This window comes from Neophocaena asiaeorientalis, unplaced genomic scaffold (genome assembly GCF_003031525.2).
Source record: "Neophocaena asiaeorientalis asiaeorientalis breed wild unplaced genomic scaffold, Neophocaena_asiaeorientalis_V1.1 scaffold78, whole genome shotgun sequence".
Lineage (NCBI taxonomy): Eukaryota > Metazoa > Chordata > Mammalia > Artiodactyla > Phocoenidae > Neophocaena > Neophocaena asiaeorientalis.
Genome location: NW_020175018.1, coordinates 18,865,203 through 18,876,796, shown reverse-complemented (window position 1 = coordinate 18,876,796; position 11,594 = coordinate 18,865,203). Strand labels below are relative to the sequence as shown.

The window sequence follows — 11,594 nt, the reverse complement described above, 5'->3', positions numbered from 1 at the left end:
GGCCGCTGCCCTCACCCGGCCTGGCCACCTGCTGAACCCTCTGGGCTGGGCACTCCCTGCAAGCAGGGGGCAGGCCCTCGGCCTCCCAGCGCCTGGGGAGGCATCCAGGAGCCCGAGAGGGAACCCCCAGCCCAGCCTTGAGCCCCTCCAGAGGGCCCATGGGTAGGTGGGTGGTTAGGAGGCCGGGCGGGGGGGACGGGGCCGAGGCCATCCTCTACTTGGTGTCCTGTGCGTGGTGCTTGGGCTCAGGGTGTGACACGGGGACTCCGGGGGGGCCTCCCCCACTCCCCATCCTCCCGCCCCATCATAGCTGCAGGTGCTGGCGCACCTGGGGGTCCCTGGATGATCCCCAGTAGTGGTTTGTCAGGAACATCCCCAGACGGCCCGGAGGCCCAGAGCCGGCGTGGGGACAGCGTCAGCGCTGCCCGGCTGTGCCACCGCCTGGCTTTACTGGTGGCGAACACTGATGGCGCTGCTCTTGGCCAGGAATACGTGGTGCAGCCTCTGGGGGCGGGATGCCCACGTGCAGGGGGGCTGCTGTGAGGAGACAGGCTGGGGAGTGGTTGACTGTACAGGTCTGTTCCCCTCCCCCGCTCTGCCCAACCTCCGCCCTGCCCCCACCCCCAGCCCTGAGCCCTCATTCCCGCTCGCCCTGCAGGCCTCAGCCTGCTGGACATCCCCACCCTGGGAGCCTCCCAGGCCGGCTGGGAGTCCCCTCGCCTGCCTTCTCTGCTCTCTGTTTCACTCGGGTCCTCCCGGCAGGGGCAGCACCTGGTGGGCAGGGAGGGTGGGCACGCAGCAGGCCTGCTCCAGGCCTGGGTGGGCAGGAGGGGAGATCTGCTGTGTCCCTGACTGGGTGGCCTCTGGGCCCACAGTGCAAGAGAAACCGGAGCCCGTGCCACTGGAGAGCCGTTCCTGCGTCCTCATCCGCCGCGACCTGGTGGCCCTGCCCGCCAGCCTCATCAACCAGATCGGGTACCGCTGCCACCCCAAGCTCTACTCAGAGGGGGACCCCGGCGAGAAGCTGGAGCTGGTGGCAGGTGAGCCTCACCCCCACCCTGTCTATTGTATGCAGCTGCCCTGCCGTTTGTGTTTTCTTCCGAGCTGTGAACAATGGACTCATCACCAGTCAGTCAAGAAAAAGAACATCTTAAATTTTCTCTAATTTCCTTTTAGAAGAATGTGTCATTAAGAGGAGTTATTCAATTGAATTCATTTAGCATTTTAATTGAATCCCCTGGGCTGGTCGCGCTTCTGATTGGCAGGGGCTGCAATCATGATTGCGTTTTAATTTAGGTCGGGGATAAGACCAAGTCCTGGTGCAGTTTACTAGAGTCCCCCCACCCCAACCCCAGCTCCCCAAGCGTCCAATTGCCTCGTTTGAGGGGTAAGTGACCAGAGCTTCCAAACGGCAGCTCCCAGGCAGCAACGGACTTGTTTCTTCTGTAAAAACAAACAACACGGTGGGGTCCAAAGCCCCTTAGGGCTCGTGCCTGTCGGAAATATTTATCTTCTCAGCGTTGGGATTCATTCCGCCTCACAGCTCCTTGTAGATTTTTTTTTGGTCCGTGCTGTGAGGATTGTGGGATCTTAGTTCCCCGACCAGGGATTGAACCCGGGCCCTCGGCATTGAGCGCGCAGAGCCCTAACCGCTGGACCACCAGGGAAGTCCCTCCTTGTAGACTTTTAAGGCTGTCCAGCGGGAAGATGAGAATTGATGGGGCCTTGCCTCTTCCTCCGTGAGCTGCTGGGCCATCACTCCTGACCGGCACCCGCCTGCCGCGCCTGGGCAACATTATGGGGTTCCTTCTACCTGAGCCGTCCCCCCTTCTGGAACCACGCCTCAGCAGGCGGCCTCGCCTTTCAGCCGACAGGAGGGCAGCTGGGCGGTGTTGGCTGGTCTGGGTGGACCTGGGTGGGGTGGGGATGCCCCCGGCCATGCCCTGAGCCCCCCGCCCCTGCTGGCTGGCTTCGTTCCAAGCAGCATCCAGCTCCTCTGTTCAGGGAGCGCCAGTGTCAGGCTGCACCGGGTTCTCGGGGCCCTGGGGATGGGTGTGGTCCCCAGGGAGGCCTGTCTATCAGTTTGGGGTTGGGAAGGGCGCAGGCCGGCCGCCTTCCCTGGCCAGGCCCCACCTGGCCCCAGGCCTCCTGCTAAGCCCCCCTTTACAGATCTCCCCACAGCGAGGGGGCTGTCCGGCCCGTGTGGCTCAGGGTGACCTGCCCTGCCCTTGGGTTTGAGGCTCTGCAGACCTTGGGTGGGGTGAGGCCCTGCGGGACCCTTGGTGTGTCGTGGCCGGAGACGCCCAATGGTGGTCTCCATCTAGAATCAGCCATGTGCTTCTTAACCGGTGCCTGTGGGCTTCTCTGGAGACCTGGCTCGTGGGGAACAAAACGTTAAGCCGGGGAAGGCCCCCCGAAGCCGGAGTGGCAGCTTTCACAGGGGTCCTCGCATCTCTGCCCTGCCCGCCCTGCCGCCCAGAAGGGGAACCTTGTTCATGTTTTCGAATGAGGAGATTCAGCACGTGCCCTGTAAAAAGTCAGATCGTAGACAAAGGCCCAGAGGAGGCCCTGCAGGCTCCCGTGTTCTTCACGCCGGCTGACTCTTGCAGAAGCTCCTCTCTCCACGGGCAGCGTCCAGGGTAAACAGAGGCCTCCCCTAGGCTCCTGTCCTCCCTGTCCTTCGTTGGCCTGAACCCTGGCGGGGGCCCGGCCTGGCCAGACTGCGGGGTGACGAGCGCTGCGGGGCTCACCGGTCCCGTCTCCGCCCTGGGCCGGCTCTTCCGTCCCGGCACCCGGAGAGGTCAGTGCTGGGCAGGGGGGAGCTGCAGCCCGACCTCTATGATTCCAGCTCCCATCACTGCCCACGGCTCTTCGGTGTTCAGGGAGAACTGAGAGGCAAGATGAGTGTTTCCCAAACGCAAACGCAGGTCGGCTCCAGGCAATCCCCTCGAGGCTGGGAGGGCAGTTTGGGGACAGCCCTTTGAGGCGTGTGACCAAGGCTGCCTGCTCCTGGTGACAGGGCCCCAGTGCAGCGGGGAAGGCCTGGAGCATGGGGTCCCAGGCCTGGAGGGGGGCTGCCCCAGACCCTCCCCCACCGACCGCCTCACCCGTGGGCCGCCCGTCCCGGCCGCAGCAGCCCCTGGGCTGCCCGTGGCCCTGGGCCTGAGGTTGAGGGCCTGCCTTCTGTGTGGCGGCCACAGGCTCCGGCGTCTCCATCACGCGCGGGCAGCTTATGAACTGTCACCTGTGCGCGGGGGTGAAGCACAAGGTACTGCTGCGACGCCTCCTCGCCACCTTCTTCGACAGGTAGGTCCCCCGCGGGCCCTGCGGCTTCTAGAATCTTCTCTAGACGAGGCCGTGCGTCCAGGCTCCCCCACCTTCCCGACCTCTCAGGTGTCAGCCCGAGGCCGTCGGCCAGACCCGGGTCTGGGGAGGGCTTGTGGACCCCCCTCCCCGCAAAGTGAAGAACCACACCGGCTCCACGCCACTGGGGTGGGGGTCTCCTTCCCCTAAGGGGCGGTGGGGCATGCAGGCAGGGACCCCGTTCCCGTGCGTCCCCTCCGGCCGGCGGCCTCACGCTGCCCCCCTTCCTGTCCTCCCTCCAGGAACACGCTAGCCAACAGCTGTGGCACGGGCATCCGTTCGTCCACCAGTGACCCGAGCCGCAAGCCGCTGGACAGCCGCGTCCTGAACGCTGTGAAATGTAAGAGGAGGACTGGGGTCTCGGGGGTGGGGAGGCGTCTCAAGGAGCTCCAGGAGCCCCCAGGCCCTTGGATGTCAGCCTGGGAAAGGCGGCTTCTCCCCAGGAGCAAGCCGGGCCGCAGGGTCGAGGGGGAGAAAAGAGCAGCTCGCGGGGCCCGGTCTCGAGGTGTTAACATTCTTGGTAGGTTTCCAAGCGTGATGAGTTCAGCTGTGAAACTATTTTAATATGTGAAATAGATCTAATTTTCCTTTTGGAACAAAACCGCTTATTTACATTTTGGGGTTATTTTGAGCCTTTGCCATCTGCTCGGCCCGCTTCTGCCTCCCGCTGCTGGGCCCGTGGGGGCGGAGTCTGGTCCATCTCGGTGGCAGACCGCCGCCCCCGTCCCCCCCTGCACCCCCCAGACGAGGAGGAAGCCACCGGTGCCCGGCACGGGCCAGTGCAGCCAAGAGCACGTCCTCCCGTAGCTGTCGGCTCGCGAAACACTGTCTTAGTTTTCTGGCTTAAAAAATCTCTCTTGTGAGGCTAATTCTGTTTTAGAGCAAAGAGGGGCCTTTGCAGCCAGTAATCGCGTCCCAAAGCATGGGTGGGGTGCCGGCAGCGGCTCTGGGAAGATGCCGAGAGGGGGTGCAGCTGGTGTTGCCCCAGAGCAGGGCTCACAGTGGAGGGGGCTCACCCTGGGGGCCCCGCCTCTGTGTTCCGTGCTGTTCGGAGAGCTGGGTCTTGAGGCTCCTAGAGGAGAAGCGGGGAGAGGGCATATCATTCTTATTGCGGATGACGATGCCACAGTTGCGCTGGGGTCTCCGGGCCAGGGACTGGGCCCCCTCCTCACTCCTTGCCAGCCCTTTGATCGGGCCCAGAGAGACCCGAGCCTCACAGCTGAGTGGGTGCCCAGGCCCTTCCCCGATTCCCACTCCACCAGGGCAGGGATTCTCAAAGGCTTGTCTGACTAAGGATGCAAGGTGGGTGGGACAGAGTGGGAAAGCGAGGCCCAGAGATGGGGGCCCACCCAAGGCCGCACTGCCAGCCAGTGGTCTGGAGGAACCAGAGCCCCCTGGGCCCTCTGTGCTCCTGCTAGAGCCGCAGGCTGGGGTCCTGTTTCCTCTGACTGCCCCTCCCCTGAAGGTTCCCCCAGGCTGTCCCAGAGGAGCAGGGTGGGGCTTCCAGCAGTGAGAAAGGTAACCGCTGGTCTTCAGGCTGACCCAGGAGAGGCCTCGGTGGCCCTGTGGTCTCCCTTGCCAGAGGGGAACAGAGTGGAGGAGACCCTGGAGGTGCCCAGCCTGCCCCACTGGCCCCGTGGTGGCCTCTCCAGCCCAGAGTGCTCTGCCCCCTGGCTTGTCCAGGGTATCTCAGTCCCACGGCCCCTCAGGAGGCGGAGGGCCAGCGTCGTGGGATTCCTGCGGGTGGGTGGCCGCTCACGCCACCTCCCGACGCCCTGTCCTTACAGTGTACTGTCAGAACTTCGCCCCCAGCTTCAAGGAGAGCGAGATGAACGTGATCGCCGCGGACATGTGCACCAATGCCCGCCGCGTCCGCAAGCGCTGGCTGCCCAAGATCAAGTCCATGCTGCCCGAGGGTGTGGAGATGTACCGCACGGTCATGGGCTCCTCGGCCGCCAGCGCGCCCCTGGACCCCGAGTTCCCACCCGCCACCGCGCAGGTGTTTGAGCAGCGCATCTATGCCGAGCGGCGGGGCGATGCAGCCACCATCGTGGCTCTGAGAACTGACGCTGTGAATGTCGACCTGGGCGCCTCCACCTGGGGGCCGCGCCCGAGCCGCTGCCCGCCGAGGGCCAGAGCCCCCCGCAGCCCTTCGAGCAGGGCAGCGCCAGCAGCAGCCGGCCCGCGACGCCGGCCGCAGGGAGGAGACCGGAGGGCCCGTACGCAGGGACCTTGTAGGGGCCCGAGGCCGGACGGGGCGCCAAGGCGGGTACTGAAGCTGCTTGCATGCGTTACTAATACAGACAAATGTGGTCAAGCCACTCACCTACTGAACTGCTACTGTTGCCTGAAAAAAATGTGATTTTTATCCTGCTTGTATTTAAAATTCATGAAGGAAACAAATGCATTCGTTATACTGTAAACGATTAGGCCCCTGGCGACCTAGTTGCGAGGAAGGTCCCGGGGCTCCTTTTTGATATTCGAGAGGTTAGTCTCCATGTTGTAGCTTTCCCTCCCCCTGTTCGGGGAGGGGGCGAGAGGCCGCCAGACCCTGGTGCCCGGCCTCCTGCCCCCACGGCTCCCTCTGCCTGGGGCGAAGCCAGGGGCCTGTGGGGCGGGAGCACGTGTCTCGGGACCCTCGTTCCTTTCCCGTGGGGACCCCCCGACTCCTCCGGGACCACGGGCCAGGGCTGGGCCCCCAGGGGCCAAACTACTTGTTCTCCCTTCTTCCTGAGACTCGGGGCTCAGGCCCGCCGGGTCCGCCGTGCGTGTGGGGGTGTGGGTGTGTGTGCGGAGCGTGTGTGAGCGTATGCAGGGGCGGTGGTGACGGCACAGTGGTGGGCTGTGCTGGTCACTGTGGGCGGTGGAAGCGATCTCGGCTGCGTCTGATCTCCTGCCCTGCGCCCGTGGGGTCTGCCCGACCCCTGCGGTTCCATGGACCCTCGGTCCACCTGGGACCCAGGGCCTGGGCCGCCGGCCCTGGCACCTGCTGGCTCCAGCCTGGCCACCCGCCGCCCGGCCACCCGCCCACCATCCTGTGAGGTGGGGCCGCTGCCCCGGGGCAGCCCACGCAGTCCGCAGCCACGTTGGGTTTATGTTTGTTTGTTTATTTGTTTTCGTCTTAATTCAGATCTATTTCATGTATGGTTTGGAAACGTTCAGACCCAAAAGAGCAAAAAAATTAGGGAGGATTGGGGTCCCTGCCCCAACCCACTACGGCTTGGGGGTGGGTCCACCTGGATACCATGTCCCCCTGCCCCACCGGCCAGGTCCCACTCACCTCCTGTTGAAGTGCAGCCAGGGTGTGTTCCGGAGGAAGGGAGCGGGGTCCGGGCTGGGGCTGGAGCCAGGCCCCTCGGTGCTGGGCTCCCCCGGATGTGCTCCGAGCCCTGGGGTATGCGCGCCTCTGACGCGGTGGGTGGGTGGGTGGATGGTGGGCACAGGCCTGAGCTGGGGCGATTTGCAGGTGCACGGGTTCTGGAATGCATGGCGGGCGGGGTGGCGGGGGCGTGGAAGTGTTGGTTTGAGGCTGGAAAGCTCACTGTGAAGTTTAATTGCTGTTTGCGGGGAGGGGCGCAGGCTGTCCGAAGTGCTCGTGTCCAGACGTCCAGGGGCTGCCTTCCCCTCGAGTCCCAGGCAGCCCCCAGGCCTGGCCAGAGGCACACCCCACCCCCAGGCTTGAGCGGGCCTGCTGCTTCCCCCCCCCAGTCTCGTCCCCCTGTCAGGCAGGTGTGGCTCAACCCTCCTGACCCGCAAAGTCGAGCCGCCCTAGTGTGGGTCCCAGCGGGAGCCAGCCTGGGGGGCAGAGGGGGGGCTTAGGCTCCTCCTGCTGACTGCAGCCCTCCCTTGTGGAGGGCGAGATCTGGGGGGGTGGGTGGGGGCGCCTTCCAGCCAGGCCACACAGGTGCCTGCCCTCCAGAGAGCGCTGATGGCTCCGGGCCGGGGTCGGGGGACCCTGGGTGGGCACTGGCGCAGGGAGGGCCGAGCCCTGTGGTCCCGGCCCAAGGGGCTGCAGCTCCTTCCTGCTGGGGCTTCGGACCAACCACCTGGCCCAGAGGCGGGCCTCCTCTGTCTCAGGCCCAGGTGGGATTGGAGCTGGCAGGGCCCCCCGCCCCAGGCCCACAGCCCACCAGGGGCCAGGACCAAGTCCTCCTGGAGTTGGGAGGAGGCCACACCCCCTAAGCTGTCAGGAGGCTGTGGGGCGGGGCGTGGTGGGTGAGGCAGACCCCACTGTCCCCCGCTTCAGACGGAGGTCCCTTCATCTGTCCCTGCCCCACGTTTGCACTTTCATTCCACCATCCCTGGGGACCTTTAGGGGCTGGCTGCCCGTCCTGGCTGTTGACAGAAGGGCTCGCTCTTCCCTTCTCCTCCACTCCAAGGTGGGCACGGCCCTCACCCGAGGCCAGGACAAGGAGGGGTGCCGCTGGTCCAGCGGGGGAGGCGGGGGCCTCCCTGAGACGGCGGCCTCCCTGAGACGGCCTCACCGCCGCTCAGGCTAGCACAATGTCCCGTGACCTCTGTCCTTTAATTGTTTGTAATCGCCGTCTGTTTTGTTGTTCTGGGTAAGGAAGGCAAGAGCTACAGGTGAAACTTTAATAATAATCAAATGTGAATGGGTCTGAGCTCTCCCTGCGCCCCGGGCGGGCCAGGCCGAGCGTTTTGCACTAATGTGTCCCGCTGCGGACGTGGGTTGGGAGCGTTGCAGACGGGCGTGGCTGATGATTGTATCTGCCGGGGCGCTCCCTCTGCGTCCAGAATGTTCCTCGGGGTGGGCGGCGGCGGGCCTGGGCTCGGAGGGGCCTTCCAGAGTGCCTTAGCATCTTCTGATCATTTTTCCCAAGGAAAACCAATTAAGAGAACCAGACCCTCCCCCTCCTCTGTTTACAAGACGACTAATTCCTGTCCTGTGAGCGTGATCCTGACTCACCCAGATCCTGTAGACCGAGAGACAAGCCACTCAGTATTTATGAGATGTCTGCACCTTTATCCCTAAGCTTGACTATTAGCAATACGCATATAACTACATAGAGTCTATTACATAGAGCTAAGTCCTGTCAGCGCCTTTGGAGGAGAGAAGGACTGGGCCAGTCCCAGCAGCTGTGGTGGGCGGCTGGCCTGAGCTCCAGCGGCCGCCTGCCCTCTCCTGCCCTCCCCAGCGGCCGGGATGTGCCGGGGAAGCAGCTGGGACGAGTGCAAAGGTCCAGGAGAAGGGACGGGAAGATGCGACATACTGTGAGCTCGGTGGGGCCGCCCACCTGGCCGGCGGCCTTGGTACTTGAATCCCATCTTGCATTCTGCACCATGTCTGGTCTCGCCCAGAGTCCTCTGTGGTTGCTTAACCTTGCATTTGATTCGATTGGCTTTCCTTGCCCCTGAATGTGGACAAGAGGCGAGGGGAGAGGCCTCTGAGGTGCAGCCCTTGGCCCCTGCCTGCTGTCCCGGAGCCGGGCCTGTTTCTCCTCCGTGAAAACGCATTCCTTGGCGGCCTTAGAGGAAGGAGGAATGCAGAGAGAGGCTCGCCCTGGGAGGGGTCTGCTGTGTGCCCGGCCCTGACCTGTCCCCATCTGATGGCCGGAACCCTCCAGCACTGGCCCCGTGCGTGCCACCCTAGCCGTTGATGGCTTAGATGCCCCTCCAATGGGTTATCTTTATGGAAATATCTTGCTGCAAGTAGAAAAAGGCCTATGGCCCATTGACCAACTGAAAACTCAAAGAAAACCTCTGTTTGCCTCTGCCAGCAGTAAACCCTAAACACAGAATCGAGCGCTCAGAGCCGTCCTGAGCTTTAACTACTGTTTCCAAATGCTGCTGCGTAAATTTGCCGTTACGTCATCCAGCCAGCTCCGGGCGTGTCACCCGCCGGTGGCCGGAGACCATGGGGGGCTCGGTACAAGGTGTTTCTAACCTAGCAAGGGTTTGTGGGTTCTGTTTGTTTGTTTGTTGTTTTGTTTATTTGAGAAAAACGGAAAGGAAAGTGATGCATCTAACGCGTTCGGATTGGACAACCTGCTTGAATTCTGATCGATGCTTCATTGTTAGTGTTTGCACAAGCCTGTAATTTTTATGTCAAAAGAAGCCAAAACTTGCAATACTATTTTTAGCAAAAAAATAAAAAATAAAAGAGCTAAATATAAAACGTATAAATATTTTTGACTTGAACATTTGGATGGCACTGGGTGCAAATAGACCATTCATCCTTTGGACGGAATGTTTGGGAAAAAAGAGACTTTTGAAAAGGAGACGGTTGAGTCCGTGGAGGGGTTATGTACTGTAACTCAGCGACTGTTAAAAATAAATCAATAAATTGTCCTGTGCTGTATAAAGGAGGCCTGTTTCACAGTAACACTGAGTTCCATTTCAGCCGCAGAAGAGGCTGGCTTTTTTTGTTTGTTTTACTTTCTTTTCTTTTCTTTTTTTTTTTGTTTTTTTGTTTTTTGAAGAAGAAGGAGGAAACCTCTGTTTGCTCCTCCGGCGCCTCCCTCTCTTCCGTGCTGCTAATTGGCAGAGTCCAGACTGTTGCTTTTTCGCCACGGCTGACACCGTATCGTAACTCAGAAGACAACGTCCGCCAGCGACCAGGAAAGCGAGGGCTTGCAGTGTGCTCAGAGCCGGTTCAGGAGGCGAAATCCGTTACAAACAAACAAAAGGATGTGATCGTTCATTGTAAAGCGCTTTGTAAAATTCACATTTACAGAATAATAAAGTCAGTTCAAACCCAGGTTGCCTGCACTTTGCTCGCCCAGTGGTGTTGGGGGGCGACATTGAGAAGCCAGGGAGGGGGTGGGCTGTTGGAAGCAGGGTGGTCAACCATCCCAGGACACCCTCAAGACCCGGGAGCCCTGGGCGGGGGAAGGGCCATCCCCAGGCTCGCTGCCCACCGTCCACACCTGCCCCACTTACCTCCCCCTCCTCCCAGTATCTTACAAGGGAAGGGGGCTGGTGGGTAGGATGTCCTTCAGGTCCAGTGCCTGGGGGAGGGCCCTGAGCTCCGGGTGAACTGGCGAGGCTCTCCTTTTCTTTTTCTTGTCCGCAAACTGGGGCATCCGCCTCACCTGGCTCACCTGCCTGCCACCCCAGGTGTGCGGCTGCCTCCCTCCCCTTCCCTGCCCTGCTCCTAGGCCAGGTCTGCCCCCGGGTGGATGGAGGGGGAATTGCAATGGGCGGAGCAGGTCACCTGGCTCGACTGGGGGCCCCCGGGGCCAGGCCAGGCTACTCCATCCCCTGACCGTCCCTGGAACCGTCCCTCCAGGCCAACCCAGGGCTGGGGTTCTCTGATTCAGGCCTGGCAGCTCTGTCCCCCCTGCGCTCCTCTGCTGTACCCATGGGACCTTTCTGGGCTCCTCTGGGCCCTGGTGGGCGAGGCCCTGCGTCAGTGTGCCGCACAGACACGGGTCAGGTCTGGGGCCCTCACGCGCGATTCCGACGCTCGGACACCTGGGTGGTGGGCTCCTCATCTGCTCTGTGCTGCGAGGTCTTGTCCAGAAGGCTCACCTCTGACCTGCTTCTAGAAGCATCTCCGGCCTCTGCCGCTTTCTCAGGCTTTGTAGCAGCTGCCGTGCCCAAGCTTGGGGTGGATTTATTTGCTCACTTGTTTACCTTGCCTCCCCCAGGGGCAGGGGTCTGTAGGTCTGCTTCGTGTGACTTTCCCAGAAGGGGGTCCCCTGGAGCCATGGCCAGCATGGAGCAGACACAGAGTCTAAAACGGGTGGGCGTGGTTTCCCGATGGGCCCCTGCAGCAGTGGGTCTGCTGGTTTGGGGTCGCCCTGACCCGCCCCCTCCTGCAGGGGCCACATCACACACGGGGCAAGCTTGGGGAGAGCCAGGCGCGCCCACCGACCCCAGGGCCCAGCCCCGATGGCCGAGCGCTTCAGGTCCTGTGTTCAGAGCTGTGCCCTGCTGCCCGGAGCCCAGCTCACCCGCCAGCTGGACCTGTACAAGCCCCTTCCCCTTCCTGCCCGGGACCTCAGAGCTGCTGAATCAGTGGGTTCTGGGTCTCCCACCTGGGCTGGTGGAGACACCCAACCTCGGGGCCACAGGCTGCACCCCTGGAAGGCCCCCAAACGCCATCATAGGCCTCCAAATGCCCCCATTCAGGCAGGAAGAGCTGGGGCCCGGGGTGGGGGTGGGGAGGTGGGTATCTTGAGGAAGGGCTCCGCTCTGAACCCAGGGGTCCTGCCGGGTTCTTCTGGCTCCAGCCGCCCAGCCCAGCCCAGCTGCTTTCCCCATGCGAG

At 62.4% G+C, this 11,594-nt stretch overlaps 1 protein-coding gene across 1 annotated transcript in view; it reads left to right on the top strand.

Annotated features, from left to right (window-relative positions):
- NACC2 (NACC family member 2) overlaps positions 1-7,184 on the top strand; it is a 29,769-nt gene extending 22,585 nt beyond the window's left edge. Inside the window, 5 exon segments of the mRNA XM_024762716.1 lie at positions 876-1,040; positions 3,201-3,306; positions 3,606-3,703; positions 5,151-5,459; positions 5,462-7,184. Of these exon segments, the coding sequence (XP_024618484.1) occupies positions 876-1,040; positions 3,201-3,306; positions 3,606-3,703; positions 5,151-5,459; positions 5,462-5,601 (818 nt within the window). The 3' untranslated portion in view covers positions 5,602-7,184.
- Positions 7,185-11,594: the final 4,410 nt, after the last annotated feature.